General features: G+C 39.8%; 1 protein-coding gene across 1 annotated transcript in view; it reads left to right on the forward strand.

Annotated features, from left to right (window-relative positions):
* Window positions 1-15,295, forward strand: part of FASN (fatty acid synthase) — a 62,792-nt gene extending 47,497 nt beyond the window's left edge. The window contains exons 30-43 of the mRNA XM_083352986.1: window positions 359-478; window positions 598-720; window positions 1,178-1,401; window positions 3,300-3,501; window positions 5,066-5,217; window positions 6,410-6,501; window positions 6,611-6,762; window positions 6,941-7,183; window positions 9,270-9,458; window positions 9,848-10,069; window positions 11,441-11,661; window positions 12,021-12,119; window positions 12,290-12,541; window positions 13,764-15,295. Of these exons, the coding sequence (XP_083209112.1) occupies window positions 359-478; window positions 598-720; window positions 1,178-1,401; window positions 3,300-3,501; window positions 5,066-5,217; window positions 6,410-6,501; window positions 6,611-6,762; window positions 6,941-7,183; window positions 9,270-9,458; window positions 9,848-10,069; window positions 11,441-11,661; window positions 12,021-12,119; window positions 12,290-12,541; window positions 13,764-13,901 (2,429 nt within the window). The 3' untranslated portion in view covers window positions 13,902-15,295. The remainder of the gene's footprint in view (window positions 1-358; window positions 479-597; window positions 721-1,177; window positions 1,402-3,299; window positions 3,502-5,065; window positions 5,218-6,409; window positions 6,502-6,610; window positions 6,763-6,940; window positions 7,184-9,269; window positions 9,459-9,847; window positions 10,070-11,440; window positions 11,662-12,020; window positions 12,120-12,289; window positions 12,542-13,763) is intronic.
* Window positions 15,296-21,190: the final 5,895 nt, after the last annotated feature.

Below are 21,190 nucleotides of genomic sequence, written 5' to 3' on the forward strand. Positions count from 1 at the left end.
AGTATTGGAGTAGATTAATTTCTATGTCTCTTTAGCCATCATCAGCTGCCACTTTATCAGAACAATGCTGTGGCCAGCATTATTCAGTGGTGTCCATGAAATGGGAGTGATCAAAACCAAAATCTTCAAGATGGCAGGAGTGATGATCTAGGTTCCACCCCTTTGATAGCTACGTCAGCATGACACTTACATGCAAAAGGATAAGTTTCAGTCACATTGTTGTAGCATCATCCTGCAGATTTTGACCCCACACACTGTAGATGCTCCAGGCGTTCTCTGTCTTCCTTATAGGCCTCTGAAGAAGGAAGGGTCTGTAAGATATTTGAATGGAGAGAAACACATGTTTTCCTGTTTTCAGGTTCCAAAGAGAAACGTGAATATCTCCAAAAAAGATTCCCTCAGCTTGATGCAAATAGCTTTGCCAATTCTAGAAATACTTCCTTCGAACAACACATACTGAGAGTTACTAATGGGAGAGGTAAGTATAAACACTGGAGGCGACCATCTCTCTACAGTTTAGAAGTTTTAATTAGAAGTAAAGAGTGTAGATGCAAATCTTGTAGGCTACGCTATTGACTTTGTTGAACATTTTTGCAGGTGTTGACCTTGTGTTAAACTCCTTATCAGAAGAGAAGCTCCAGGCCAGTCTTCGTTGCCTTGCTCGTCATGGGCGCTTCTTGGAAATTGGCAAATATGACCTGTCGAACAACACACCTCTTGGTAATATTTTTTGGGCTGAATATCTTATGTGCAGGATATTTCTGGACTCTACAGGGCAGATTGCAAATTTAATCATTCCTTTTGGATTTATTTATATCCTGATTTAACCATAAAAAAGAATGGAACCAATCAAAGCAGGCACTAACAGATGTCTTGAATCAGCTCTTACCTTAAACATCCTTTTCTTAGCATCATGATGCTGTAATGCTTGTAATTAACTTTTCGAGTAGAAGAGTTATGTGGGTGAAGCTTCCATAGAACTAGTTCTTCTTAAATTTTATATGTTTTATTTCAATTAAATTCATAGGAAACATTTCATAAAAATGAGTTTTATCATTTTTGCTGATCTGATTTTGCCTCTGGTTCATCCTTAACTGTTTTAAAAATGTGTGAGAATTTTGCTGGCAGCAGAAGCTACATTAAGGTAGAAGAGTCATAACTGCATTGCTTCTTGTAGGAATGGCCCTTTTCCTGAAGAACGTGGCTTTTCATGGAATTCTGTTAGATGCTATTTTCGAAGAAAAAAACAAAGAGTGGGAATCAGTGTCCAACCTGCTAGAAGAAGGCATTAAAAATGGTGTAGTAAAACCTTTGCAGACTACTTTGTTTAACAGAGAAGAGATAGAAGCTGCCTTCAGATACATGGCACAAGGAAAACACATTGGAAAAGTGGTAATCCAGGTATGGTAGAAGAAGATTTTGTGAAAGCTGTACTATATAATTGTGAATACTGATACCTGCTGTGAATATCTGTTAAAGAAAGGGGGGGAGGGGAGAGAGTGGGTTGAAGAATGGAGAGGTTGGGTTAGTATGTAGTGTTTCTATAGCAGTGATGGCGAACCTTATAGAGACCGAGTGTCCAAAAGCCGCCCTGCCCTGCCCTGCTGCCCGGGGGCGACTCTCCTCCGAGAGTGCTGCTGGTGATAGGGCCGTGGGGGGAGGTGGGGCTGGGGCAATGGCGTGCTTGCCCACAGAGAGGGCTCTGAGTGCCCCTTCTGGCCATAGGCTCACCACCACTGTTCTATAGTGCTAGAATTTATTACATATTTATTGCTATGTATATTGATACCTTTTTATAAAAGGATTTTAACAATAGCAAGATCCAAAACAGAAAAAACCACTGTGGAAGTAATAGTACAGTAGTACGGAATTTGAATTGTGGATTTTACAATAAAGTAACATGCAAAATACAAAATAACAGAAGCAATGACATCTCTTGTGCAGCTTCTTAAAACCTAATTAAGTTTAAAATACAGATTAAGAAAATAAATTCAGCAAAACAGAACAAATTATCTCATCAGATATGGTCAAATTAAAGAGGAAAAAAATCAATAAATGAGCTATTAAAATAAAGCCAACATAATGATAATAAATAGCACTAACAACAAAGGGATAGCTCTAACTGAGCTCGTACTTTGATTTGAAAGTTTTCTCAGAAAATAGAATACATTTCAACAGACAGTTGAGAAGAGATGGGTTGAAGGAACAGGAATTCAGTTTGAGCTTCATACAAATATAGTATCTTGAATAACTTTAAATTTTCAAAGTCTTGGACTACCTCTTAGGGAACTGAAGGAATTTGCTTATGGTCTGTTCAATCCTTTCTTATTTTAAAAAAATCCTGGAGAATGGATGAAATATCGGATGACTGCAAGGAGAGGATGTCCCTTTTTCACAAGCGGAGAAAGCTATACAAAGATTCAGGTCAATCAGTCTAATATTGATGAGGAGAAAGACTTAGAGAAGATCTTTAAATTACTGCTGTTTCTGTACCTTGAAAACAAGGCAGTGATTACTGGAACCCACTGACTAGATTTGTCAAGAAGCAATTTGCCAGATTGACTGTGTTGTATTTTTTGCCTGGACAACTTGCTTAATAAATTGTGGGAGTGTTGCAAATTAAACATGCTGTATCATTGTTCAGCAAATGACAGAGAAGATGTGCAGAGAAAGAGAACAAGGATGATTAGAGTGGGAATGAAATTACCACAAAAAAACTGAGGCAAATGGGTATTTTTTGCTTTGAGAAAGGCAATCTCAAGAGAGCACATTTCAGATACTTGGTAGATTATCATACAGAAGCTGAGAACTTGCTGCCTATCATCCAAAAATGCAGTGGTACATTAGTAAAGACTGTTGCAGGAAGGCTGGTTGTGGTAGGAAAACTTCCCAACGGTTGGAGCAGTCCAACAGTGGAACCAATTACTGAGGAAAGTAGCGTGCTCCTTTTCCCTGGTTATGTTCAAACACAAACTGGATGGGGATGTTGATAATTTGAATTTCTGTATTGAGATGAGCATTTTGAGAATTGTTATAGGCTGTCACATTGCCAGAATATACAGTTACATGTTTTTTATTACTATTGTTGTTATTTCATTGAATTTATATGCCACCCATTTCGGTTGCATGCTTCCTATTTTACAAGAATTTTTTAAAAAAATTATGATCCATTTACAATTATAATATCTCCAGGATAGCCTTTCTCACCATTCCATAATTTAGAGCTATTTCTGTTAAAAAAGAGAGAGCCTAAAGTCAGTATTGACCCATATGACGAAATAGCTGTGCTGTTTTTCTAGATCCATGAAGAAGAGAAGAACTCTCCCACAAAGGGAACTAGTTTAACGCCGATTCGAGCCATCTCCCGAACATCTTGCCCACCAAACAAGTCATACATCATCACGGGAGGCCTTGGAGGATTTGGGCTTGAACTGGCTCAGTGGTTGGTTGAAAGAGGGGCAAAAATGCTGGTGCTGACATCTCGTTCAGGCATCCGGACAGGTATGTTGAGCAAACAATAGCGAAGACTGAGTTCCCTAATTCCAGATTGGAGATGCAAATTTTAGTTTTGCTCTTGGCAAAGGCTATATTTGAGTCAAGAGCAAGGAGTGGTTTGAAAAAGCTTAAGATGGAATTTTGAGATAATAATTGTGAGATAAACTTTTTCTGTTACTAAAAAAAAATAGCAATTTATCTGGAGCAAGAACAAAAAGTGATATTTACTTTTAAAGGATCTAACAGTTAAGGGAAATGGAGAATATACTAATCACAAAATAAAGGACAATTTTATTTTTGTTTCTTCCACTTGTAGAAAAAAAATCAATCCTTTTCAATGAAGGGGGAAATCAGAAATAAAAATTAAATTGTGGAAGTTACTGTAACTAAACTGTGAATTATACCATCTTTAAGATCTTGCATGCAAAAATAGAAAGAGAATAATACTGCTAAAGTACTAAGAAAAAAATATTTAGAACATATGATTTTGCACACACTCACCGAAAGAGTTCATTTTCTGTTATCCCTGATAACAAGATTCTTTTTTAAATATAATTTATATTGAAGAAATTTTTAACAAAAAGATAAAAGCAATACAAGTGTTAGAAGAGAAACAAAAAGAAAATGAGGAAGAATGTTGAATAAGTAGGAAAGAAAATAGAGAAAGAAAAGAAAAATATATAAAGAAACAGCTTCCAATTCTATTGCCAGTGGTTATAAATGCATTTATATTTTACCTTCTCTCTATTATTATATCACAATTTCCTTTTTCCATCAGCTAATTGTCAAAGTCCATAAGGGGTTTCCAGTCATTAATAAATGTTAACATTGATCATTCTCTAAGCAAAGAAGCCAATTTTGCCATCTCTCAGTAAAAGGTAAAGGTTCCCCCGCACATACGTGCTGGTCGTTTCCAACTCTAGGGGCCGGTGCTCATCTCCGTTTCAAAGCCGAAGAGCCAGTGCTTGTCCGAGGATTGTTTCCGTGGTCATGTGGCCGGCATGACTAGACGCCAAAGGCGCACGGAACGCTGTTACCTTCCCACCGTAGTGGTCCCTATTCTTGTACTTGCATTTTTACGTGCTTTCGAACTGCTAGGTTGGCAGAAGCTGGGATGAGTAACAGGCGCTCACTCTGTTATGCGGCACTCGGGATTCGACCCGCCAAACTACTGACCTTCTGATGGACAAGCTCAGCGTCCTAACTCACTGAGCCACCGCGTCCCTCTCAGTACTGTAGGCTTATCTCAGAAAGAAACAATGATTTATTCCATGATCATCAGTAGGATCATTATGATCATAAAACTGATTTATTTCCCCATTTGGTTATCAGACATCTATGTGCATGCAAAACAGCACATGCCTTCATTAGCAGACAATGGAAAGGTAAATTTTGTTGTTCATTTGCTAAGTCGTGTATGATTTTTCACAACCCCATGGACTGCAACACTCCAGCCCAGCCATCCTTCACTGTCTCCAGGAGTTTGCCTAATTCATATTCATTGCGTTGATGATTTTATAGCCAAAAATATAGTATAACTGCAGCTAAATATCAGACTCCTGATTTTCAGGTTATCAGGCTAAACGAGTGCAAGAATGGAAACAGCTTGGAGTCCAGGTTCTCGTGTCAACCAGTGATGTTGCTACTCTTGAGGGAGCACAGCAGTTAATACAAGAAGCTTCTCAACTAGGACCTGTTGGGGGTATTTTCAATTTGGCCATGGTGAGTGACAGGCTTTTGGTATGGCCATAGATCTGTTAATTTCTCTGCTGTTTATCTCTTTAGATTCGTTTTATTTGACTGTTTATTGTGGACCACCCCCAGCCTCCAAAGATTTGTCCATTCTTGTTTCTTCCGTTTTTCTAACCTTTGTTTTATCCTATTTTCTCATCCGTTTTCAGATTTTAAAAAAATGTGCCTGAAAAACAATGTACTTTTTTGCGGGTACTCGTCCTAATTTATTTATATTTTGTAGACAATTTTGCTTAGGGTATATAATTTGGCAAGCATTTTTAACAGATACAGTACTTTTGGTATGTTGTTTCACTGACATAGTTTTTGAGGCAGATATGTTTGGTGAGGTTTTTTTTTACCAAATATATGCAATTTTGAATATATATTTTTTTGAAAAAATTAGAAATGTACTGAAGCAGGGGTGTCAAACTGCCAGCCCACAGGCCGGATGCGTCATCCGGAAGCCACGCCCACCCCATTGCCAGCAATGGCAAAACAGTCCCGATATGTCTCGCGATGTCACATGACATCACGAATTTGACATGTCTAGTGAAGTGTAATGTTCATGCAGTGTGGCTTTTTCAGTTTCATATAATGATTCAGAAAGTGTTAATTAGATGATCACATCTTAAACTGTGAGTGAATATCTCCATATCTAATATTTAGCATTCCTCAGCCAAAACCTTAATCAAATAGTGCCTCAAAAAAAAGAAGTAGTAATCAAATTATTTTTTAAAAAAAATTAATTATTGAGGAGGAAAGATTGAAAGGGGAAAAAAACACTGCAGTAAGATGGAAAAAGATTTATTTGACATTGGTTGAGTGGAAGCACTAATGTATATTTCAACATTATATTGGTTGGATCATTATCTTAGAGCTGTCTAGATTTTATCTTCAAAGAATGTTTGCCCTTCTTAAAAATATAAAATATTATATCATGAATAAAGGGCTAATATGTCTGAGAACTGGTGGTGGTAAGGTTTAACTCTTGCCTCCGGTGCTATAGGATTCTTTTTTCAACTGCCACCCCCAAACAATAGTTACTATTTTCATTTTCATAAAATGTTCACATTAAATGTAAAGATAATTATAGGTCCTTACTGTATAGCATAGTTATTTTGAAATGGGAACAAGGTATTTTTCTACATGTGAGAGATCATATTTGTTGCTGTTTCTACAGGTGCTGAAAGATGCTATGCTGGAAAATCAGACCGCAGAACTTTTCTGTGAAGTCAACAAACCCAAGTATTCGGGCACACTTAATTTGGACCAGTAAGTATCATGTGAAGATCTGTTGTTCTGCTTAAAACTGATGATGGTGAGCAAGTGGAGGATCTCTTTCAAAATAAGCAATAATCTTGTCTGGTTTTTTTTAATCCAGAGTAACCCGTCAAAGATGCCCAAAACTGGATCACTTTGTAGCCTTCTCTTCAGTAAGCTGTGGAAGAGGAAATGCTGGCCAAAGTAACTATGGTTTTGCCAACTCTACTATGGAACGTATCTGTGAACAGCGGAGACATGATGGCCTTCCTGGTAATTATATTACTTTTCCACCTTGACAATTTGGATTTATAACAGACATAAGTTAAAGCAAGATTACATAGACTTAAGTATCTGTCATCTGATTCTTCCAACACATTACCACATCATGCTCATAAAGAATAATGCCTGTACTCTTTAATAACTACCACACCTTTTTTCCCCCCTCCAGGTCTAGCAATCCAGTGGGGTGCCATTGGTGATGTAGGAATTGTTTTGGAGACAATGGGCACAAATGACACTGTGATTGGGGGAACTCTACCCCAAAGGATCAGCTCATGCTTGGATGTGTTGGATCACTTCCTCAACCAGCCTCACCCTGTCATGTCCAGTTTTGTCTTAGCTGAAAAAACGTTGGCCAAAAGTGATGGAGGTAGCCAGAGGGATCTTGTGGAAGCTGTTGCTCACATTCTCGGTTAGTATCCCTGAGAACCAAAACAGGTAGTAGAGTGGTGGTTTCTCTTTCTTAAGTGTTTATTTTGCTTATTTCTAAGTTCACCTATTGAAGGAAAAATAATAAACACCCCACCCAACGAATAAAAAAAACTTCAAAGTCCCGTAGCATTTCTGCGGGTACATAAATCACTCAGCTTGGAGTTTACTGGCAGAGCCACGTTTCTAAGGCTTTCCTAAAGAACAGCAAAGTCAGGGCCATCTGATCCCGGGGTGGTTGCTGAGCCAGAGGACCCTACTGGTGACGGGAGGCATGTCATCTCAAAAGGGGAAAATAGGTGTTGTACACTAAGTAGGTTAATTGTAGATTCAAAATAGTTCTGTACGTGGCTTCTGTGTTATTGTTATCCCTTTTTTCACACAATCCATTGCTGTTATTCCATAATTTCATATAGCTGTTTGCAAGGTATGATGTGATCCTAATTTAACCATACCTCCTACCCTTATGAAGCCAGGTCTGTTATTTTTTGAAGATGATTTCACAGAGTTTGGGGAGCTTCTGCAGAAGGGTGCATAGGGATCAGCACTGAAGAGGTTACTAAATTACAGAGGGAGAAATCGAGGTTGCTGTACTTCGAGAAGGGAGTAGATGTGGGAGAAAGAGAAATCGGAACAATGCAGAGGAGTGCCTGTAGAGTTTGAAAGATTTGAACTGACATAGTGCTTCTCTCTTCTTTAAAACATAAAAGAAGGCAGAGAATATTACAGGGGCGCTGAAGCGGAAAGCACAGAATCAAAATAACACCACAAATTATCTGTAAAGAACAGGGACAGGCTGGAGTTTCTAAAATAAGAAATCAATATAAAATGACTTAGTAGGAAGTTGCCAGTGAAAAGGATGGTTAGTTGCTGAAATGGTGAAGGCTTTCCAGCTGCTCATGTTGCAACATGATGTAAATGCTAGTCATGATTTTTTTAAAGGCAAGGAGGTTTTGTGTTTTGCTGAGAAAGCAACATTTTCTCCTTCCCGTTCCCCCCTTTCCAGCCCTCCCTTCTGTCTCGTTTGCTATGTGGTATTGCTTTGTTTTCCATGCGTCACAGTCAAGATACGACTTTTGGATGGGGGATAATGCCCCGTGTTGTGCCATGGCTCTTTCCGCCGTGATCTGAAAACTTACTTATTTGAACAAGCCGGCTTGGTCTAATGGGTTTGGGGTATTTTAATTTGTAATTTTTATTATTTATTGTTAGGGCTAGATTAATTTAATCTTATTTTTAATTTTTGTATGTTGTATTTTTATTGCCCTGTACACCGCCCTGAGTCCTTCGGGAGAAGGGCGGTATAGAAATTAAATTAAATTAAATTAAAATAAATAAATAAATAAATAAATAAATAAATAAATAAATAAATAAAGCAAGCAATTGCAGAGCTTTCACTTTTTATTTTATCTTTATTAATTCATTATTAGTAATCAGGCTCTTTTGCATTAATCTGTATGCACTTCATATGCATTTCTATTTCATCCCTAGTGGCTCAGGGGGCATCTGTTGGTTTGCAAGTCCCATCATTTCTAAAAGCTAGGATGGAAATCTGAGAGCTTGATGTCATGTCATCTGAGAATAGGCAGTTGTCAAGGTCTTAAGCTTCTCGTAAGCTGTGTAACTATGTGTATTGCAAAGACAGAGAATAAATGGGGTAGTACAGAAAAGGTTATGCAGTGCAGCAAACTATCCCTTTGGTTCTGAATCCACTCTGCACCAAGTGTCTCATCCCCAGATGACTTCTCTCATGGGTTAATGACCTTTCTTTGCAATTTCACACCCTGGTTAAATTGATCTACAGAATGTATACAGTTGAAATGTGGCTGACCGTACTGAAATAATTGTATTTTAAATATTGCCTAAAAAACAGCTGCCCTGTACCTCATAAATATCTCTCATGTATTCCATAAAGAGTTGAGCAATTAGAATTATATAACAGCAATCCCAGCAAAAGATGCCAAGTCAGTAATGTGAGGAAAGCTGTCAAACAAGTGCTAAATCTAGAAGAGACAGCCTAAAAGGGCTGTGCCCATATGACATTAAGCAAGCTTTTTTTTTCCCCTCAGGTGTCCGTGATGTGAACAGCCTGAATGCTGACACTTCTCTGGCTGATTTGGGTTTGGATTCCCTGATGGGAGTCGAAGTCCGCCAGACTCTGGAGCGGGACTATGATATTGTCATGCCAATGAGAGATGTACGGTTGCTTACTATTAACAAACTACGGGAATTTTCTTCTAAATCTGGGACTCAGGACAGTAAGTATGTATAATTAACTAGACAGACCTTGGCATTTTGTAGCTGCAGGCCACATCCGACTCTTTGGTTGACCCTGTCCAGCCCATGTGGATTGCTTTTATTTGGAAGACGACTGCTATTTTTTCCCCAGTTTAAATATGTGCATGGATGCATGCCTAAGCATTTTCACAGCTCTATTGGTTCAGCCCTCCACAATAGTCCTAGTTTCTCATGTGGCCTCTTGGGAAAATGAATTGCCCACCCCTGACCTGAATTTCTGAATCAGAGTTGGTTTGGATCCTAGTGCTACACAAGTTAAAGTTTTTTAAAAAAAATATTTAAACTTGTGCCAAACCATCTTATAAACCTTGTACTTCACTGTGTGAATGTGTCTATGTCTTGTCTTTAGTATTATCCCAGGAAACCAAAGGCGGTCAAACTGAGCAACTCAGTGTGGATTTGAATAGTCTCTTGGTTAATCCAGATGGACCAACAATCATACCGCTCAGTGAGGTGAAGAACACTGAGTCTCCACTCTTCCTTATTCATCCCATTGAGGGATCCATCACTGTCTTCAACACCCTTGCCTCAAAGCTCCACATACCAAGCTATGGGCTTCAGTGTACCGAAGGTAGCTATTGTATTTAACACATTTATCGAATCCACAATATCCACGTGATAATTCACTGCTGAGATATAAAGATTTAGCTTAAACAAAAAACAAATTATAAGCAGAGGGAGACAACGGAACTTCTTTGTTTTAGCAAAATTGGACTTCAGTAAGGCATTTGAAAAAGTAAACCATAACCTACTACTTGATAAGATAGGAAAATGTGGGTTAGACAGCATCACCACCAGATGGATTCATAGCTGGCTGACCGGCCATACTCAGCGTGTGGTCCTCAACGGAACTGCATCTACATGGAGGGAAGTGTGTAGTGGGGTACCCCAGGCCTCTGTTCTGGGCCCAGTGCTCTTCAACATCTTCATCAACGATTTGGACCAGGGGATAGACTGGGAACTCATCATCTTTGCAGACGACACCAAGTTGGCAGGAATAGCCAACACTCTAGAAGATAGGTTTAAGATTTAAGATACAGAAGGATTTTGACAGATTTGAACATTGGGTGCTAACAAAATGAAATTCAATGGTGAAAAATGTAAGGTTCTTCACTTAGGCAAGAAAAACCAAATGCACAGGTACAGTATAGGTGGTACCTTGCTCAATAGTAGTAACTATGAGGGGGGGTCCTAGTGGACAATCACTGAAATATGAGCCAGCAGTGTGCTGCAGCTGCCAAAAAAGCCAACACACTTCTAGGCTGCATTAACAGAGGGATAGAATCAAGATCACGTGAATTGTTAATACCAATTTACAATGCCTTGGTAAGGCCACACTTGGAATACTGCATCTGGTTTTCGTTGACACGATGTAAAAAAGATGTTGAGACTCTAGAAAGAGTGCAGAGAAGAGCAAAAAAGATGACTAGGAAACTGGAGGCTAAAACATATAAAGAACGGTTGCAGGAACTGAATATGGCCGGTCTAATGAAAAGAAGGACGAGGGGGGACATGATAGCAGTGTTCCAATATCTCAGAGGTTGCCACAAAGAAGAGGGGAGTCGAGCTAGTCTCCAAAGCACCCGAAGGCAGGACAAGAAGCAACAAATGGAAACTAGCCAAAGAGAGAAGCAACCTAGAACTAAGGAGAAATTTTCTGACAGTTAGAACAATTAATCAGTGGAACAACCTGCTTCCAGAAGCTGTGAATGCTCCAACACTAGAGGTTTTTAAGAAGAGATCAAGCAACCATTTTGTCTGAAATGGTATACGGTTTCCTGCCTAAGCAGGGGGTTGGACTAGAAGACCTCCAAGGTCCCTTCCAACTCTGCCATTCTGTTAAAATTCCTATTAGGCTGGCCTGGATATTTATTGTGAGATTATAAATGTGCTAATCGAGTACCTGACTCTTTTTCCTAACTTTGTTACTTTCTATCTCTAGCTGCTCCACTGGACAGTATACAGAGCCTGGCATCCTATTACATTAACTGTATAAAAGAGGTGCAACCAAAAGGTCCTTACCGAATTTCTGGATACTCCTTTGGTGCCTGTGTTGCCTTTGAAATGTGTTGTCAGCTCCAAGCTCAGCAAGGTCCTACCTACCTGCCCAATAGCCTCTTCCTGTTAGATGGCTCTCACTCCTACGTAGCAGCACATACTCAGGTAAGAGAGTCGAGGTCTATCTGCCAGGACCACTTGGCAGATCAGCAGTAGCACACACCTATTTTGTTGTGCGGGCGCACAGCAATCCATTTATGGGATGAATTCATTTCCTATTCCAGCATCACCTTCTGTAATACAAATTGGTAGCCGTAACGTTCAATTGTTACCTCGTCGTTTGGCACAGGATTCTTTGGGAAACAGTCTGTTCTGGGACAGTTCATGCTTATTAGAAATTATCTCAAGCCTTTTATCCAAAGTGTAGAGGCCATTTTTATCTTGTGTGTGATTTCCTAATAATTGTAATGCTTGGGTTTTATCACTGTTCTTGTCGTGAAAATTGTCTTTTGAATCATTCCCAGAGTTACAGAGCCAAGCTAACCCCAGGAAATGAAGCTGAAACAGAGACAGAAGCAATGTGTGCCTTTGTCCAGCAGTTCTCTGGCATGGAGTACAATAAGGTAATGGTAGTTGATACTGTTCATTGTTACAGAATGTATGTGTGCAAGTAGACATAAATGTATTTACATAAGTGTGCGTGTGTGTTAGTTCCCTTTAATAAGTACACTGTATTTTGTAGTAACACTTCGATTGATTGATGTATTTATCTATTTATCTGTACTATTTGCAGTTGCTGGAGATCCTTTTGCCCCTACCAAATTTGGAAGCTCGTGCTCATGCTGCTGCAGACCTGATTACTCAGAATCACAAAGATATCAGCCACAAGGCACTCACTTTTGCTGCTGTTTCCTTTTACAACAAACTAAAGGCAGCAGACAAGTATGTACCAGAATCCAAATATCACGGCAATGTGACACTACTGAAAGCAAAGACCCACAATGAATATGGAGAAGGTCTTGGAGGAGACTACAGGCTTTCAGAGGTTAGTCTGAAAAATTACACGACCACAACTATGTAGCTTTTCACTTAGTAAGTTTTCTCATCTTAAAGAAACATCAGCTGCACTCTTGAGTTGTTAAAACGTAGGAATAAGTCGTATTGATTTAGCATGTATAAATGTTGATCCATCACCCTGTCTCCTACTAAATACCATGATTCTCCCAAAATAATAGTGTATTAACTTTTAACTTAGGGATGCAGTGGCTCAGTGGGTTAGGACGCTGAGCTTGTCGATCAGAAAATCGGCAGTTTGGCAGGTCGAATCCCAAGTGCCGCGTAACAGAGTGAGCGCCTGTTAACTCGTCCTAGCTTCTGCCCACCTAGCAGTTCGAAAGCACGTAAAAATGCAAGTAGAAAAATAGGGACCACTCCGGTGGGAAGGTAACAGCGTTCCGTGCGCCTTTGGCGTCTAGTCATGCCGGCCACATGACCATGGAGACATCCTCGGACAAGCGCTGGCTCTTTGGCTTTGAAACGGAGACGAGCACCGGCCCCTAGTCGGAAACGACTAGCACGTATGTGCGGGGGAACCTTTACCTTTAACTAACTTTTAACTTATTTTAACCAAGTTAGATAGCCAAGAATTTTAGAATACAAAATCACTGTGAACTCTTATCTGAAGTGCTTGAGAGATTTTCAATCACTTTTCATTCTTCATGGCCATAATTCCCAAAATGGAACAATTGCAAGCGTTTAGGTGACTGCTTGCTAATCATACCAAAGCTTATCTTAGCAGTGTGCAGAAAAATAATTAGTTAAAAAGAGATCCTCTCTTCATCAATAAAGTTAGATCGAATAATGAATCACAGGATGGGGTATACTTGATACCTTTTTCCCTCCTGCCCTTTTTTGCTCCTCTTCCATCATTGCCAGATTTTGAAGCGACTAGAAATGCATATGGTGCCACTCTCTGTATTGATTTCTTGCAAATATAATTATGATTTACCCGGTAATAGCTATGTTTATTTATAAATATAAATATAGCTATAACTAAAGATACAGTTTAATGGTTTCTAAGAATGGATACATGAAAGAAACAGAAACGAAAAAACCTTGCTTTTGTTGTGACTGATTGAAAGAGATCAGGGAAAGAAATAATCTACAGAAAGGAGCCAACCTTACAAGGGAAGGACATTAAGACCTCAAGCTTGCATTGCTGGCTAAAATTTGTAATGCTTTCTTCTACATTTTTATACCCTTTGCAGGTCTGTGATGGGAAGGTGTTTGTCCATGTTGTTGAAGGAGACCATCGTACTGTCCTAGAGGGAGAAGGTGTTGAGTCTATCATTGGGATCATTCACAGCTCATTAGCAGAATCTCGGGACAGTGTTCGAGAAGGCTAGATAACTTCTGAAGGCTTGATAACTACCCCAAGAACTTTGTCATCTGCTCTACAGCCAAGCCTAGGAAGTCTTCTTGATCAGTAACATTCTTGTTGCACAGTTGCAAGGAACAATTCTGATGGCAACAATTTACATCATTTGGCAGAGAAACAAAATTAGGAGCAGACATGTGTACGTGTGTGTTGTACTATGTATTGTATTGTATTGTTGTCTAGAAGTATTCCAAAGGATAAAATGGAATTAACCAAGTCCAGAGACCAAGGATGTAAGCTACAACTGATTTTGGAGACACCCATGTCTGTGAAGGGTCAGTCTGTAGCAATATCAGTACATTAATTCCACTGAGGCTCTTTTGTACCTATTATTTTTAACTTGAAATAGTCTAGGTATTTATTGCATTATTATTTTACTAGAAGTGCGTTGTTTTAATTTGTAACTGACTAAACAATAAGAATGAAATACTCCATTTAGGAGTATATTTTTTCCTGCTTGATCTTTTTTTTAAAGTAAACTAACATTTGTTTTAAACTCATGCCATTTAGAGGGAAAGGTAGGTTCCCCACACAAGCAAAGCCTTCCTCTGCTTTGCTTAGTATGGGCTTCTTTTGCAAAATTGCCAAACTCTTATTCAGGTTCTGATGTAAGGATATGGTAATTCTGGGCATGCATAATGACATGCTTATTTTTTTTTGGCCAAGAGTGAGATCAAAACTTTAAATATTTCCTCTCACTTATTTGGGAATGCATCAATTAAGTATATACAATCTTCCAAGTCCAACATAAACATCTCCCCAAAATGCTTTTGGTTTCGTTTGTTTATTTCCTCTTTGCAACTTCCAATAATTGTGATTTACAGAGTTTCTTGTTGACAAGAATCTGAATCCTCCTTTCCCCATTCTTCAAGCAGAATTTGGCAATAATTTTCAATATCTGGAAAACTTCCGATGTAAAAAATAATTTAAAGTTACTGGAGTTGATTATATTTCTCCTTTTATTTTTGCCTCTTTTAGTGTTGGAGATGATTGTAGAAGAGTCAGTGCATTTCTGCTGCAATAATGATACAGTGGAGATACTCTGAAAAACCAGCAATGAGAGGAACTGTAGTGCCTCTCCAAACTCTTTAGAGTCCAGTTTCTCAGCTGGATTATTTTACTAGCATCAGGGCACACACATTTCATACTTGCTGAGAATGAGTTGGCTAGCCCATCCTCTGTGGACATGCAGCTAGATGCATGCTTTTAGTTGTTAAGAAGGTTCTTTGAAATCAAAAATGAAAAATGAAAAAAAATCTGTCCACTGTGTTTGTGCTTTCCCTCCTTTTTATGTTTACATTAGGAAAAACTCTATGCATCTTTTTTCTGCAGCTGTTCTTGAATTAAACACTTTAAATCTGTCATATTGTTCATTGTCTATTTTTATATTTCCTCTTTTTTTTTGAAGAAAAATAGATCTCGCTTTATTCAGGTTAGAGTGGTTGATTGACTATACAAACATGTTTTCCTAGTACATTAATCTGTGTCTTCCATTTCCTTTAATATTTAAAGCTGGTAAAAACAAAACTCATGCTACAATATTTTTTTACAATTTGAAAGCTCTAACTGCCTTCGCTTCCAATAGCAGAATGGGGCTAACATTTATATAGCATAATTGAAAGGACAATCAATGCAAAATATGAGAATAACCATGTACAGGTAGTCCTTGGCTTACAACCATTCATTTAGCGACTGTTTGAAGATACAGCACTGAAAAAACTTACAACTGGTTTTTTCAACACAGCCGTTGCAGCATCCTGATGGTCACATGATCAAAATTCAGGTGCTTGTATTTATGACAGTTGAACTTTCCTGGAGTCATGTGATCACCAATTGTAACCTTCCCAGCAGGCTTTTGACAAGCAAAGTGAATTGGGGAAGCCAGATTCACTTAAGAACCACATGCTTCACTTAAGAGCTGCAGCGATTCACCTAACAACTGCACAAAACAGGTTGTAAAATGGAGCACAACTCAATTCTCTTGCTTAGCAATGGAACCTTGGCGCTCCATTATGGTCGCAAGTTGAAGACTACGTGTATTTACAGGAAAATTTCCATCTGAAGCCAACCATTATACCACCAGCATTAAAATGCTTAAATTCAGCAAATGAACAATAACAAAACTAAATAAATTACCCATAAGATTCCAAATTGCTTTTGCACTAAATTCCTAAAATGCAAGGTTCCACTGGCTGTTTCTACTATTTGTGATTTGTGCCATGTTTGAATTTGTCTTTAGTTTTCTCAGTGGATAATCTTGGGAAGAAGAGGGCCAGCCACATATTCACTCCACTTTTTAAACATCACTTAAAGGTAAAGGTTCCCCGGACATGCGTACTAGTCGTTTCCAACTCTAGGGGCCGGTGCTCATCTCCGTTTCAAAGCCGAAGAGCCAGCGCTTGTGCGAGGACGTCTCCGTGGTCATGTGGCCGGCATGACTAGATGCCAAAGGGGCACGGAACGCTGTTACCTTCCCACCATAGTGGTCCCTATTTTTCTACTTGCACTTTTACGTGCTTTGGAACTGCTAGGTTGGCAGAAGCTGGGACGAGTAACAGGCGCTCTGTTACGCGGCACTCGGGATTCGACCCGCCAAACTGTCAACCTGATCGACAAGCTCAGCATCCTAACCTACTGAGCCACCACGTCCCTATTAAACATCACTTACTCCACAGCTATTGTCCAGCAAGAACCACTGACTGACTTTGAATGCTTCTTGTTGACAGAAGTAACATATTTCTGAATTAGGGCAACTGGTAGCAGAAATAAATTTAATGGGTGACAATTCTTGCAACCAAATGTTCGACAGAAGCTATTTTGCAATTAGCTAACCAGATATATGTTGAGTGTTTTAATTTTGGGCAATTTTTCACCATATATTCATTCAGTTTGATGAATGCCAAAACTGGAACCTAAAACAGCTACTGAGACTTGGAAGTCAGGAAAGGATAGACAGTAATCATGGCTTTTGCACTGTTTATTGCTAGACAGCAGATATTTTTTAAATAGAATTTGCTGAAATAAATACCTAATGTCACATTTGTTAGTCTCTTACGTATAACTGGGTGTGTATAAATTAATGTAAAATTAATCATTATGTAGTCAGAATCAGTTGAGTCACAAATAGTATTTGAGTAAGCTGTCTGTTTGAAATTCTCACAGGTAGTGCATGATATCACTTGCCAGGTGGATGGATTTACAATAATTTCACCACAATCCAATTTACCATGCCTCCTCTTCAGGTTTCTCTTTAGAGCATCAGCATCTTCCCATCTTATCCCATAGCACAATGACATGTCAGGAAGTTCCTACCTTTCATTCTAAACCATTGACTGCTACTGCTTTTGCATACTAAAAGGCATCATAGCAAAGATGTATGGTAGTCCTCAGGTTACAACCACTCGTTCAGCAACCGTTCAAAGTTATGATGGTGCTGAATAAGAGACTTGCTATTAGCCATAAAGTTGTGGCTGTTACAGCATCCCTGTGGTTACGTGATTACAATTTGGGCACTTGGCAATTAGCTCACAATTACAAAAGTTGCAGTGTCCCATGGTTATGTGATCACGATTGTGACTTTCACTTGCAAAGTTAATGGGTAAGTCGCTTGTGCTCCCGGTGTTTTTTTGCCTGCCTGGGCATCCACTCACTTGTATTCCACAGTGCCTGCCCACACTCTGTAGTGCCCTGTGACATCCGCACACCCACCCACGCTTGGTAGTACTGCCCATGGTATCTGTCTCCGCTCTTTAGCAACTGTCTGCTGAATTTGTCTGTCCACTCTTAGCTGTCATCCACACACTCACCTGCCAGCCTGCTTGCCTTGGACTCTTGCTTCTTCCTATATGGTCATGTGAGGCCCTCATTTAATGACCCATGCAGTTATGACCAACTAGGACTGCTGAGATTGCCATTGCTAAGTGATGCAGTCATAAAACACAATGTTATGACTGCATCACTTAGCAACAGAAATTCCAGTCCCAATTGCAGCTGTAATTGAGGACTACCTGTATCTTATCAGACAAAAAGTTACCAAAAGTCAGTATAAGGCAAAATTGGAGGCTGACTTGATATAGAGGTCATAAGTCCTAAAATGGAATAAAAGCAGGTTATAGGTGCTGTGATTTCAGGCTGCAAGCACAATGGACAGACTATGAGGCATGGAGTTCATTATTAGATCTGACTGGTCCTTAATGTCAGCATTTATTGGTAATAAGGTTTCTTGACAATAAAACAGGGATTATCAACCTAGTCTTTAGTACAACATGTTTGTCCTCTGAGCCTCCTGAAATGGGCAGGTCTGAAATGTTTAATCAGTTTTGCCCCTAATTTTTCCCAATGCCCTTAAAACAAAATGACAAAGTAAGCATTTCAGATTTGCTGTCTCCACTTCCAGTCTCTCGCTATGTCCTGTTTTCTCCCATGTCAAAATAATATTACTCATCCCAGTAATTAGAGTGAATCATCTGAAGGTTAGGCTCGAACAGCACAGATTTGAAGAGGATCCAGTGCTTTGGCTAATGATATCAAGAATATAAAAATGGAGCAGTAGACTAAGGAAATGGAATATCCATTGTTGAATCACCAATGCTTGCATCATCATTATACTGAAGTTTGAAGTTGAAATATTTCTGATTATGTAAAATATAAAAGTAAATAATTTTAAATAAAAAGACACATCTTTCATTTGGCACATAATCAGGTGATTCTTTCTACTCCTATTGCACACAGGGCATGAGCATCGCACATGCCAACAAAATGGTCACTTCAGAACTGAGTGAGCAAAACTACAGGTAGTCCTCACCTTACAAGTTTATTTGATGACCAAAGTTACAACAGCACTGAAAAAAGTGACTTATGACTGTTTTTCACACTTTCATACACTTATGACAGCTGTAGCATCTCAATGGTCATGAAATGAAATGAAATGAATCTTTATTGTCAAAGTACAACTATGTGTACATTGAGATTAGCTGAGCCTCCCTTTGTGCTCTCACCCCCCAACACACAGTGACAACAAACCCTCCATCTTACTACACCATGTGAACAAACTACACCACACACCGGCCTCCCAAGCCAATTCTGCATAAAATTCACAAAAGTTCACAAAAGTTATTTCTCATTCAAAAGCCTAACAGCCCACGGACAGAAGCTGTTTTTCAGCCTGTTGGTGCGGCTGGCTATACTCCTATATCTCCTACCAGATGGTAGGAGAGTAAAGAGATACCGTCCAGGGTGTGTGTCATCCCTGACAATTTTCCTCACTCTTCCAAGGCAACGAGCCCTGGCGATGTCATCCAGTGGTGTCAGGGAACAGCCCACAATGTCTTGTGCTGTACTCACCACCCTCTGTAATACTTTCCTATTCGCAGCTGTCAGACCAGCATACCAAACCACAATACCATACGAGAGGACGCTCTCTATGGTAGACCAGTAAAAGAGGGTCATTAGCCATTGTTCTACCGTTCTTCCGCAAGACCCTGAGAAAGTGAAGCCTCTGTTGGGCCTTTCTAGCCATCTGGGTTGTATTAACTTTCCAGGTCAGATCTTCAGAGAGGTAGACTCCCAGAAATTTAAAGGAGGAAACTCTTTCCACACAGTCCTCCCCGATGTAAAGTGGGGCAGGTTCCTCCTTTTTTCTCCGGAAGTCTAGCACCATCTCTTTCGTCTTGCCGATGTTCAGGTGCAAGTTGTTGTTACTATACCATATGGATAGTTTTTGTACCTCCGCCCTGTATGCTGTCTCATCCCCACCTGTAATGAGACCCACCACAGTTGTATTATCTGCGAACTTAATTATCGCAGTGGATGGGTCAGATGATACACAGTCATATGTGTATAAAGGGGCTAAGCACACAGCCTTGTGGTGAGCCGGTGCAAAGCTTCAGGGGGGTGGACAAAGCAGACCCGACCCTCACTGTTTGTAACCGATCCCTGAGAAAGTCTTGAATCCAATTGCAGATGGCGGGGGAGAATTTCAAGTCAGTCAGCTTCTCGATAAGAATGCTTGGCAAAATGGTGTTAAAAGTCAATGAAAAGCATCCTGACATAACTTCCAGGTTTCTCAAGATGACTTGCTACAGAGTGTAAAGCAATAGCTATGGCATCGTCTGTCGACCTATTTTCCCTATAGGCAAATTGATGTTTATCAAAATCCAGTGGGAGGCATGTGACTGAAATTCAGATTCTTGACAAATGAGTCATATTTATGACAGTCTCAGTGTCCTCTGGGTCATATGATCACCTTTTGTAACCTTCTGACAAGCAGTCAATGGGAAAGCCCAATTCACTTAACAACTGCAGTGATTCACTTAACAACCGTGGCAAGAAAGATCGTAAAATGAGACAAAATTCACTTAACAAATGTCTCAATTAGCAACAAAAATTTGGGGCTCAATTGTAGTCGTACATCGAGGGCCACCTGAAAATACCCTTTTCTCAGTTGATCCTGGCCATGCTACAAAATGTTCTGGGAAGATTATTTTTCTGCTCTGGCCCTAGGACGATGCCTTCATCTCCACCGCAGCCTCAGACTCTTAGCTGTACCGGGATAGAGGAGCGTTTCCTCCTTGTCTCCGTGCTGTATGTTGAAAGGCGACCTCAAAGAGGGTAAAAGCTGCCGGGCTTTGCCCCCATTAAGTGACGGGACTGCAGTGACTTGAAACAGAGCCAGGAGAGACACGCTGGCTGGCATTTCGGCAGACCGCTAAATGGGTCAAGAGGTCTTTTCCCCTAAGCAGAAACCCGCCTGCCCTACATTTCTTTTCCAATTCTCTCTTCCGGAACCCGACTTTCCTCACTTCAGTCAAGACTCTTCAACTTTCAAGGAGCCGGGAAGGAACGGGGGAGTTATGGCTCCTTTCATTTAACCTTTTATTTCCTTAACTGATCCAATCGCCTGAATTCACATACTGGTTTTTATTTAAACAATATATACTCATCGGCCAAGCATATGCTAAATGGCAGCGCTTACTTGACCTTAGCTGATTTTGATGACGATAACTTTATTGTCACTTTGAATGTACACCAATCGGCACACATCAAAATGAAATTGCGTTGCATACAGCTCTCAAAGGGTCACCACCTCCGATATATACTCCTTGTTTGGGACCCCGCTCAAATTTCACATTGTCCATACGCGCTAAAGCATAAATTTTAGTCGGTACTGGGCTACCCGACCACCTGCATCGAAAGCTAAGTAAGAAACAGCCCCACGCTGTAAATGCAGGAAGTCCCACTCTCCTTTTTTTTTTCCTT

The sequence above is a fragment of the Vipera ursinii genome, assembly GCF_947247035.1.
Source record: "Vipera ursinii genome assembly, chromosome: 2".
NCBI lineage: Eukaryota > Metazoa > Chordata > Lepidosauria > Squamata > Viperidae > Vipera > Vipera ursinii.